Consider the following 11,650-nt stretch of genomic DNA (forward strand, 5'->3'; position numbering starts at 1 on the left):
CACCACAAGAACAAAATGCTTACACAGTGACGCTATAGACGATGGCCAAAGAGAGGAACCATAAAGTCGACTGTAGAGCATCACCCAAAGGAACAAAGAGCTCATTCCTTTACAGCTCAGCCCCCCTGCAGGGGTGCCTCCCTTGGGCGGTCACCCCGATGCCATAGTCTGAGCGGTGGCATACAAATAAAGGCCTTTCTGGGAAGCCCTAGGGGGGGTGCCTGGGCGGTTAGGCCTACGTGCTCTCCTCCTGTAGCTCAGATGTTTTTCCATTGTGACCTTCTGTCTTCAGGTGTGATTTGACTGTGAGCTGAACACGGTGAGGTTTTTGGAACCATGGTACGACAAAGATAGTATGTATGAAAGTATGGAAGTTGAATTCTGATGGTTAAAAAAAAAAGAAGCAATTTCCGAGATTACATAACATAACATAAAGATTTATTTATTATTTAACTTTATTTGAAGTGGAGACCATAAAGAGTTTCACATTCCTTTATATGGTGGATTTAGATCTTGCGTGGACTACATATGCTTGTAATCGTTTCCTAGACGTTAACTTTGATAAATTAATCATTGATACATTTTTATTAAAACTTGACTGAAATGTCTATATATAGATTACATATATCTAGTGCCCTCTTGTGGACTAATGAATATCACAACAGTCACCAACTGTGAGAATGTTGCAATGCATCATAATGTAAAAAATATATTTTAAATTCCATATTTCTTATGGAATTGGTTATGGAATAGGATTATGAATATGTTTTATATTTGTTACATGATTTGGATAATATAGCCACCACATTTCAATGCAGATACATCTAGAGCTGTCTGCATTTTTGTCCGCACCAAAATTATGTGAAGTGTTCCATTGCAAACAAATAAAATATCCAAAGTAACAAACTGTAAATGGATTTAAAAAAATGTTCGACGCTCGAAGCTCCGCTCCGTTTGTCAACACAACCCGGAAGGTGTTGTCGAACGTCCGTTCCTCTCGCGATACTTCAAGTGATGGTATTGCTTTGAAACATGGCGTCGGAGGGAGAGGCGGTTAACGCTGCTGCCGCTGAACTAGAGACTGGCGAGGGGTAGGTCTCTCTGTAATGAAAAATACACTACTCTCTTAGTAGTGTACGTCTAGATATTACACTGCGCTGATGATTAAACCACCACGAAGTGTCTGTGTATTGTATTAATAGCAACCGTAAATCGCAATAGCAGGCAAGGAGGCACTCAGACAACTCGCACTCACACAGCTTCCTTTGTATGAAGATGCATATACTACAGACAGCAACTTCACTAAATAAAGCAATGTCATGAACCATAGAGTGGCTTTGTCGGCAAGGTACAAATGCAAATGTATGTTTGCATTATAATCTTTAATAGTATCCTAAGTACATCACATACCAGTTCCCACACAACCATCACTATTAAGACGCTTTCTCAGCGTTAACAGACTGACAAGTTGGGATCGCTTTGACTCACGACGCCCGTCATTAGGCGAACAGTTTACATTATTTATGTTGTTTGTGTTTTCAGCGCTAGAAAGGACGACAGTAATCGTGTAGACCGATGCCATATTCTTGCTCATATTTGTACAAACTGCACCCATTAAGTTCTCCCGTATTTTTCCCCTGTAGAAATGAACGCGAATGAAGCTTATTGTCGGCAGCTAACCTTATTGTAATTTATAATCTATTCATGATCTCTTTATATTACTTATGCAAACACATTTTATTATAAAGACCTACCACCTCCTAACAGTGCCTTAATACGCGCATGCATCATTGATTTGGACGTATCTGCTGTATCATTGCGTTATGATGTAGGCCTGTGTTTATCCTAATCCACCACATTGTATTTCTGCAGCGATGCTTCATTTAGTGAAGTGCCAGTAAGCATGGATACAGAATCATCTAACGGCAAAGAGGGCATGGTAATGTTAAGAATATTATCAACGTATTGCTTACTATTGCTTGCTACCTCTCATAATGTTAAAATGTATGCACAAAATGTTGTGTTTTATTTCTTTAGATGTTATTATTCTTTTATACAATATCTGTAGCTGTTATTATTATTATTATCTGCCTTGTTATTGCTTTATATCACTGTGAATAACTGAGATATGTGTTTTGTTGTATTATCTACGCTGATGTAATGTTGACCTCCAGGACACGGGAGGAGAAGGCTCAGAGGCGGCCGACACCCAGACCGCTTCGGGGGACGAGGAGAGCGGCCGGCAGCTGGGCGAGGTGGAGCTCCAGTGTGCTCTCTGTATGAAGTGGTTCACCGCTGACACCTTCGCCATTGACACAGCGTATGTAGATCTGATTCATCAATGCGTTGGTCCGCTCAGGGGCAGGATAGCGGGGGGGTGGGGTGTTTCACTCCCTGCTGAAAGGTTCTGGTTTCAGACCCCAATGTCCGCATTGTACTTGTATAATGTGGGGGGTTAGCGCCTTGAGCAAGATGGTGCAAACCCCTACCTGCTTGTTGAGTACCTGTATTTAAAAACAAATTCACTGTAAGTCTGCTAAATGACTTGATATTAATTGAAAGGTGAAAGCCAGAGAGATTCTGGGTTTGATTTGATAACCTCCTACCGGCTCCTTAATGACGGGTATCTGGATCCACAGTTGTGTCTGCTAAATGACTCAGTAAATAGTAATTTTAGCCATGGTTGTCTGTTTACCAGCTACCAATGACGATCGGTTAACAGACATGCACTGTAAAGAGTAACCTTATGCCTTAACCTTGCATTTGACCTTGCTCCACAGGACGTGCCTGCCCTTCATGACCAACTACGTGTTCCATTGTAACGTGTGTCACCACAGCGGCAACACCTACTTCCTCAGGAAACAAGCCAGTAGGTGTTGAGATCTAGTGATCTGATCCATGTCTCCCCATGCAATTCCGACCTGAGGGCTTTCTGGTTTTAGATGTGTTATTTATAATAGATTTTCTCTTGAAACAATCGAGACGGGATAGTGTAGGGGTTATGATGTTTGACTCTCAGCCAAAAGGTGCTGGGTTTGAATCCCAATTTTATTGGTAGGAATTTTTGCAGTAGGGCCAAACCCTACTTCATTCTTAATGACCCATATCTGACTCCACTTCAAGTCACTTTAAGACTAAGTCTACTCAATTGAACTAAGTTAGTAACCAAATGTCTTGTACAGTCGAATGCTTGTTTCTGAGGAACGTGAATGAACGCGGTGCTCTGTGTCGCAGACCTCAAGGAGATGTGCCTGACGGCGCTGGCCAACCTAACCTGGAGGTCCAGGACCCAGGAGGAGCATCCAAAGACCATGTTCTCCAAAGACAAGGTGGGCGGAGTCCCAGCCCATAATAGTCATGGCTAAATGTATTTGACAAAGCTTGATATGGTACCAAACTAAATCCAATTTATTTTAGCCTATTTAGCCCCGTTATAGCCTACATTTATTAATTTGGATTAATTTACTTTAACAAGCATTCACCCTTTTCCTTGATGTGCATTAGAGGGACTGTTTACTTTGAATTCATAAAGATACATTTCCCCCGTTTGTTCTTCTAGGACATAATACCGTTCATCGATAAGAACTGGGAGTGTATGACCACACGTCAGAGACCCGGCAAGCTGACATGGCCAAACAACATTGTGAAGACCATGGTAATGCAGCACTTATTATCATCTCCACCTCAGCCATTGAGTGATTTGGTTTTCATGTTCACCATCAGCCTTCACGCAGTGCCTCCCATTTCAAGTGGTCACGTCTGCAGCGCTATATAATAATAATAATAATAATAACAAAAAATAATCGTAAATATATTTTGACACGATTTAAATCTTGTGTATTTCCAGAGTAAAGAGCGGGACGTGTTCCTGGTGAAGGAGCACCCGGACCCGGGCAGCAAAGACCCGGAGGAGGAATACCCCAAGTTCGGGCTCTTAGACCAGGTACCCTGGCTCATATGTGCAGCTTTCACTCTCATGGTTTATAATTCATACTAAAACGTAACCCTCTAAAGTAACCATATAAGTCTTTCAAAGAACAAGGCATGAAAAACCCCAATATGAAGATTCTAGAATACCTGTCCTGTATCCTGTACATGTATAAAGAAGTAATTGATCAGACATCGGCACCATCAGGATATTAGACACATTCACACCATCCCACGCTGCCCTTAAAGCAGCTTGACAGAGTGTCAATACACGTGTATTGTTCTGATACATATGGATGTCTTCCTGAACGCAGGACCTGGGCACCATCGGACCGTCCTACGACACACAGAAGCAGACCACTGCTGCCCCCACTGCGGCTGGACTCAACGGTAGGTCCTGGCGAGATCCCGCTGGGACCGGCTGTCCTGTTGTAAACAATCAACCCATTTTGATATTGACACGACGAGTGAAGAGAAAGTGTTGTGTAGGTCATTGATACTGGCCAAAGATCTACAAAAGGTATATAGAGTTGAACATGATGATTGATCATGGAAGTTCTGTGTTTTCCAGGTGGATCTGCTTTCTCAGGTGACTATGTGGTATATTGGCGTTTTTTATTTTTGTGGTCTTGTTATTTTTTTTTTTATCCCCCTCTGGATGGAAGTTGGCCCTGAGGTTCAAAACATTCGTAACTCCACAACGATCACTATTAACGTTAAAAATCGGTGTTGGGGATCTTATGGGCAACTCAATCCAAGTCTTACTGTAACCTCCCCTTGTTTGCTCTCTGCATATGTCTGGTGCTTATGCCATGCTTTCCTCCCCCCCCCACCCCCTGCCCCCTTTACTTTGATTGGTCAATGATGTCCCTGTTGACTTGTTGTTGACTTGACTTGCTCCCGGTCCCCTCGTCTTCTGCTTGCTGCTCGCAGGCTTTGAAAACCCCCTCAGTCCTCCTGTCTCAAATGACACACGCTACGATGTCAGTACGCGTCGTCTTTTGCCATTTGGCCACCTCCTTCCCCTCCGCTCCCCTGTCTCCAACTGTCTTGTCCAGTCCCTGTCCAACCCTTTTAAGCGGTAGTTGCACAATTACTACAATATTTTTTAGGGTTAAGTGCCAAAGTGTAGGATCATGGTTGTCTCAATCTTTGTAAGAAGTTAAAAAGGACTTATGACCTGATGGTCTGGGCCTTAACACTGGAATCTGCCTGGTCTGGAACATGCATTGTACTTGGAGCTTGACTGTCTACAAAAATCCTCCTTGTTATGGGATCAACACCGGTCTCTCGATCAAAGGTGGCCCAGGTCTAAAAATGATACCGTTCCTGTCCTTTATAGCTATTCCATTATGAAAGGTGATTATGTGTGAAATATTCTCAGAATATGGATAGAGCAATGCACATTTCAGTCTATTTCAGTGTACATAGTTGGTTCACGTTAGTGTGTGTACTGCCTCTTTTAGGTAGTCAATGTTGATAGTCCATGTTGGCTTGTGCACAATGTCAAGTTAGTTCAATTGGTTTGTAAACCCTTTCTTTCAGTTAGGTTGTATACAGTTAGTTTCAGTTAGCTTGTGTATAACATCCTTCAGACATGTATCATACATCAGATCATGTTGGTTTTCTAGTTTCTTTCAGTCAGTTTGTCTAGTTTGTTTGGTAGTTAGTTTGTGTACGTCTTTCTGACTTTTCATGTTAGAAAGACACCGTATATAAACTGTCTCTGTGTTCGTTTATATACAGCCTCCTTAGTTTGTACACAGAGGCTGTATATGAACTGTCTTCCTGTCCGTTCACGTTTGACCCTTTGCTTGACGGGCGGCCACGCCCCCGCTGCTCCTCCTGTCTTCCTCCTGTGCTTGCTGTGTAGCGAAATAATTCCTAATATCTCTTGACGCATGAAAGAGTGAGTGGGGTACGGGGCTACGAGATGAGGCCAAAGGGTACGGAGTGACCACAGAACTGAAGTCCTAGGGGGTTTTGCCACAGTAACGTCCCTGGTGCTACGTGCAGAGAATAACACCACCAGCGCTACAGTGCCCACCGCTGCCTCGTGAAGGTCTCTCTCTCTCGCATCCGTCTGTCTCCTCGTCTCTCTGTCGGTCTGAATGCGTTTTCCATAAGATGTGTTTCACCAATGCGTTTGCGTTTGTGTTAAAAGCTGCTGTTGTTGTCGTTGTTGTTGTTGTTGTGGCCCCCAGGTGCCTTGGCCCCTGGCCCCGGGAAAGGACGAGGGGCCAAGCGTAAGCAGCAGCAGCAGCAGGAGGGCGCGACGGCAGGGGCCACCAAGAGAACACGCAGGTAGGAAGCAAGGATACACCCTCTGTAGGAGACAAGGGTACACCCTCTGTAGGGGATGAGGTTACACCCTCTGTAGGGGACGAGGAAACACCCTCTGTAGGAGACGAGGAAACACCCTCTGTAGGAGACGAGGAAACACCCTCTGTAGGAGACGAGGAAACACCCTCTGTAGGGGACGAGGAAACACCCTCTGTAGGGGACGAGGAAACACCCTCTGTAGGAGACGAGGGTACACCCTCTGTAGGGGATGAGGAAACACCCTCTGTAGGGGACGAGGAAACACCCTCTGTAGGGGACGAGGAAACACCCTCTGTAGGGGACGAGGAAACACCCTCTGTAGGGGACGAGGGTACACCCTCTGTAGGGGATGAGGAAACACCCTCTGTAGGGGACGAGGAAACACCCTCTGTAGGGGATGAGGAAACACCCTCTGTAGGAGACGAGGAAACACCCTCTGTAGGAGACGAGGGTACACCCTCTGTAGGGGACGAGGAAACACCCTCTGTAGGGGATGAGGAAACACCCTCTGTAGGAGACGAGGAAACACCCTCTGTAGGGGATGAGGAAACACCCTCTGTAGGAGACGAGGAAACACCCTCTGTAGGGGACGAGGAAACACCCTCTGTAGGAGACGAGGAAACACCCTCTGTAGGAGACGAGGAAACACCCTCTGTAGGAGACGAGGAAACACCCTCTGTAGGAGACGAGGAAACACCCTCTGTAGGAGACGAGGGTACACCCTCTGTAGGAGACGAGGAAACACCCTCTGTAGGAGACGAGGAAACACCCTCTGTAGGAGACGAGGAAACACCCTCTGTAGGAGACGAGGAAACACCCTCTGTAGGAGACGAGGAAACACCCTCTGTAGGAGACAAGCGTACACCCACTGTTACCAACCTCTTCATGAGGCTGCTAGGAAATAAGGAAACGCTTGTGTGCAATCTCATATCAATGCGTAAAAGATTCTATTAAGCAAAAATTAAACGAAAGCGGATGAAACAAAGTTGGGGTGTAAATCCAACGAAGGGCTCTGGAAGCATTGCCTACATGGTTAGCGCACTAGCAGAGTTAGCCCCCGAACCGCCCCCCCCCCCCCCCCCAAAGTCAACAGCCTTTAACCCTCTCGTGGTCGCCCCCCCCCTTCCCCGACAGCGACCCTCTGTTCTCGGCCCAGCGCCTGCCCCCGCACGGCTACCCGCTGGAGCACCCCTTCAACAAGGACGGCTACCGCTACATCCTGGCCGAGCCGGACCCCCACGCCCCAGACCCGGAGAAGCTGGAGCTGGACTGCTGGGCGGGGAAGCCCATCCCCGGAGACCTGTACCGGGCCTGTCTGTACGAGAGGGTGCTGCTGGCGCTGCACGACCGAGGTAGGGAGCCGGCGGACTGGTGGCAGGCATGCTGCTGCCAAGGTTGGGTCTCATTGTGACTGGTAGGGAGCCAGTGGACTGGTGGCAGTCATGCTGCTGCCAAGGTTGGGTCTCATTGTGACTGGTAGGGAGCCAGTGGACTGGTGGCAGTCATGCTGCTGCCAAGGTTGGGTCTCATTGTGACTGGTAGGGAGCCGGTGGACTGGTGGCAGTCATGCTGCTGCTAAGGTTGGGTCTCATTACGACAGAGGTATGGAGGCCTGGTACTCTCTGTAGTGATTATGCTGCTACGGCTGGGTCGCAGCATAATCACTGATGTATGACGGATGGGTCATCCCATGATCTCAGATGTGTGACGGATGGGTCAGCCCATGAGTTGGTACAGTCCACGGGGTAGGCCGGTAGGTAGATCTATTTTGAAATAGCTGGCAACGTGGCTCATCAGCGTCACACCTGGTGGTGAAACGGATCTGCGTTCTTCGTCGTGTGTTTTTATTTGATTTGTTCCTCCAGCTCCACAGTTGAAGATCTCCGACGACCGGCTGACGGTGACCGGGGAGAAGGGCTACTCCATGGTGCGGGCGTCCCACGGCGTGCGGAAAGGGTCCTGGTACTTTGAGGTGTCGGTGGACGAGATGCCCCCGGACACGGCAGCCAGGCTGGGCTGGTCGCAGCCGCTCGGTCAGTACCCCAACAAACACAGAGCGAGAGACAGACAGACAGACAGACAGACAGACAGAGTCACGGATACAAACAGGATTACTGGTGGCAACACAGTCATGTCACACACACACACACACACACACACACACACACACACACACACACACACACACACACACACACACACACGCACACGCACACAAAGGCAAATACACAGCCATGTCAGACAGGCAAAGACACAGTCATCCCTCACAGACAGACAGACAGACAGACAGACGGCCCAACAGTTATGTCAAACAGACGGAGACAACCACAGTAGGATACTTCCCAGACAAATGGGTGCAAACCGAAGTGACAGACAGACGCGGAGCGCACACACACACATGAACAAGACCCACATGCAGTACTGTTGAACTCACAGCCCTAACCGCTCTCCTCCGACCCTCACCCCTGACGCACGCAGGCAACCTGCAGGCTCCGCTGGGCTACGACAAGTTCAGCTACTCCTGGCGCAGCAAGAAGGGCACCCGCTTCCACCAGTCCATGGGCAAGCACTACTCCTCGGGCTACGCCCAGGGGGACACGCTGGGCTTCTTCATCGAGCTGCCCGACGGCACCCAGACGGCCAAGGCCCTGCCCGACACCTACAAGGACAAGGTACCCATCCCATTGTGATTGATGTTCTCTCGGGGGTACCACCCTTCACTTTGACCGGCAGTGGGTCTGCTTATAGGTCGGAATATGGTCGGAATGAAGCAGCCGCCGATGATTGACAGGCTGGGTATTTTATTCTTAGTTTCACTAACGTTACAGTACACGTTTGCACAGACACAACCGGACTCGTTTGTTACTTCACTAAACTGACACACGCTACCGCTCGCTCTCCTCGCTCGTCCACTCACTCACACACACACACTGCCAATCCTGCGCACACACATACGCTACTCTTGTAACACTTATTATTGACAACAGTTAGCTGAACATTATAGGGTCCTGGCCTTCCACTCCCTGTTTTCTCAGTTAAACACAGATATAAACTACATTTGTCCCAGTGTTTGTTAGATGTGAAATGAAGCAAAAGACACTCTCTTCCTCCGGTAACGCAGTCATTCGCAATGCCTTTCTTATTCGTCGTTTCTTCTATTTGTCTGTAAATCATGCTCCAATCTTTCATCAATTGATGCGGATGTTGTGGATGCAACGGAATATATGATGCATCGCTGCAGCAACATTTAAGATGATCGCGATGAGTTCTGCCCATTCTGCCTCCGTTGCTGTCTGTCATACCAAAACCTGAGTGACAGGGGCCGTACTGTGAACCTCGACCCTACGTCATATCCCACCCCTTGCAAGCCAGCCCCCCTAAACCCCCCGTTGATTCTACTGATGTCTGTGTGACAATGTCATGATCTTAGGTCATGATCATATATATGTGTGTGTGTGTTATCGGTTATCGTATCAGAATCGGCCTTTTGGAGCTGAAAATGATCGGTTATCGGTTTAAAAAAATAATAATCGTGCATCCCTATTATAAATACCAAGCTGTTCATTGTCTGTGTCAAGTGTGTTTATCTGATGTCCTCTCATGACATGTTTACGCTCATCTCTGCCCCCCCCCCCCCCCCCCTCCAGGCTCTGATCAAGTTCAAGAGCTACCTGTACTTCGAGGAGAAGGACTACGTGGATAAGGCCGAGAAGAGTCTCAAGACCATCACCCCCAGCCGGGTCAGCACCAATCTACACCCGCCCCTACCCCCACCACCTCCACCCCTACCCCCATCACCTCCGCCCCTACCCCCATCATCTCCACTCCTACCCCCATCACCTCCACCCCTACCCCATCATCTCCACCCCTACCCCCATCACCTCCACCCCTACCCCCATCATCTCCACCTCACCCCTACCCCCATCATCTCCATCCCTACCCCTATCCTCTCCACCTCCATCATCTCCACCCCTACCCCCATCATCTCCACTTCAACCCTACCCCCATCAAAACCTGAGTCATCTTGATCCAGACTCATCATCACACCCTCTTCTATGTAATGTTGTACCCAGTGCACTCTGTTGCACTCTGTCTGCTGCGGTTTGGTTACGTTTCCCTATCTCCATCAGATGGTGTTCTACAAAAACGGAGTGAGCCAAGGAGTGGCGTACGAAAACCTGTTCGAAGGCCTCTATTTCCCCGCCATCTCACTCTACAAGAGCTGCCAGGTGGGTACTCTGTGTTGCTGTCATTATGGAGTTATTGTCTGGGTAGTGTTGGGGGTTCACTGGGGGTCAAAACCCAGTGCACTTCGTCAGATACACCCTTAGATACTAGACTATCCTGCCCCAGGTACGTTTGAAGACGATGGCACAGGAAATAAAAGTCGTTGGTAATCAGCAAGCCTCACATTTTGGTTAGGTAAGAACAGTGACACCGTAACCTTAATCCCCTCTCAAGTATGAATTTTGTGGTTTTGTTGCAGGTGTCTGTCAATTTCGGGCCAAACTTCAAACACCCTCCCAAAGACCTCAAATACCAACCGGTGAGGAGATCTAAAAAAACACAAACGCTGCTTTGACCACGTGTGGGAGCGGAGCGTCAAGCGCACGGCGTCAGAAGCAGACTCCCTTCGCTCTCCCTCGGTTTATTTATAACCTGCCATTTTGTCTTTTCCTTCTCCGCCCTTTCTTCCAGATGAGTGACATGGGCTGGGGCGCGGTGATCGAGCACACGCTGGCGGACATGCTGTACCACGTGGAGACGGATGTGGACGGCCGCCGTAGCCCCCCGTGGGAAGGCTGAGCGGACCCCCCCCCCCCCCCCTCCCCCTCCTCCCACACCACCCAGTCATTCTCGACATCCACTCTAAAGCACCAGAAAATGTCGGTGCTCTCTTTTTGCTAGACATGTGTTCTTTACTTTTATGCGTCCCGCTGTTTTAAGACATTCTCGCGTGGTTTCACGTCGGCTACCATGTGACGTTCTCTGGTTGTATGGTTTCAGCCGGCTGAGTTCACTTCCCATTTTTAAAAAAACATCTATTCCTCTCTAGCTGAATCCAATCTGTTGGAGACTAGGGGCCTTTTGATTGTTTTAGTTCCTTGCAGTCGTTGTTTTGTTATATTCTGGGTTAAATAAAGTTTCTATATGTGAGTTCTTGGTTTCTGTATTCAAGTGAACTGAGAAAACCATAAACAGTCCATTTGATAGTAAGTATTGGGTGTCATAAAATCATACATTTTAATGATTTAACTGCTTTAAAAAAACAAGACAAAAACAAAAACATATTTTACATATGAGTTTCGGACATTACGTATACCATTTCTTGCCTCAACCTATAAAATAAAGTAAAAAAAGCCATTTGGTGAAAGCTCTAGTCCGAAGTCCTGCAACACTG

At 47.6% G+C, this 11,650-nt stretch overlaps 1 protein-coding gene across 2 annotated transcripts; it reads left to right on the forward strand.

Moving 5' to 3' along the window:
- Window positions 1-1,032: 1,032 nt before the first annotated feature.
- On the forward strand, window positions 1,033-11,406 carry ash2l (ash2 like, histone lysine methyltransferase complex subunit; the record flags this gene model as incomplete). 2 transcript variants are annotated; one of them, XM_084483154.1, is made up of 17 exons in its annotated part: window positions 1,033-1,091; window positions 1,873-1,939; window positions 2,175-2,320; window positions 2,781-2,869; window positions 3,235-3,329; window positions 3,560-3,655; window positions 3,848-3,943; window positions 4,242-4,317; window positions 4,499-4,516; window positions 6,132-6,231; window positions 7,384-7,601; window positions 8,115-8,282; window positions 8,728-8,921; window positions 9,897-9,989; window positions 10,380-10,478; window positions 10,736-10,795; window positions 10,948-11,406. In XM_084483154.1, 17 exons carry the CDS (start codon window positions 1,033-1,035, stop codon window positions 11,053-11,055), a joined length of 1,782 nt encoding a protein of 593 aa, XP_084339280.1. In that variant the 3' UTR covers window positions 11,056-11,406. The 2 variants fall into 2 exon arrangements, with proteins under 2 accessions (XP_084339280.1, XP_084339281.1); XM_084483155.1 differs by lacking the exon at window positions 4,499-4,516.
- Between the last annotated feature and the right edge of the window lie 244 nt (window positions 11,407-11,650).

The sequence above is a fragment of the Micromesistius poutassou genome (assembly GCF_964030765.1).
Source record: "Micromesistius poutassou genome assembly, chromosome: 18".
In the NCBI taxonomy this organism is placed as follows: Eukaryota; Metazoa; Chordata; class Actinopteri; order Gadiformes; family Gadidae; genus Micromesistius; species Micromesistius poutassou.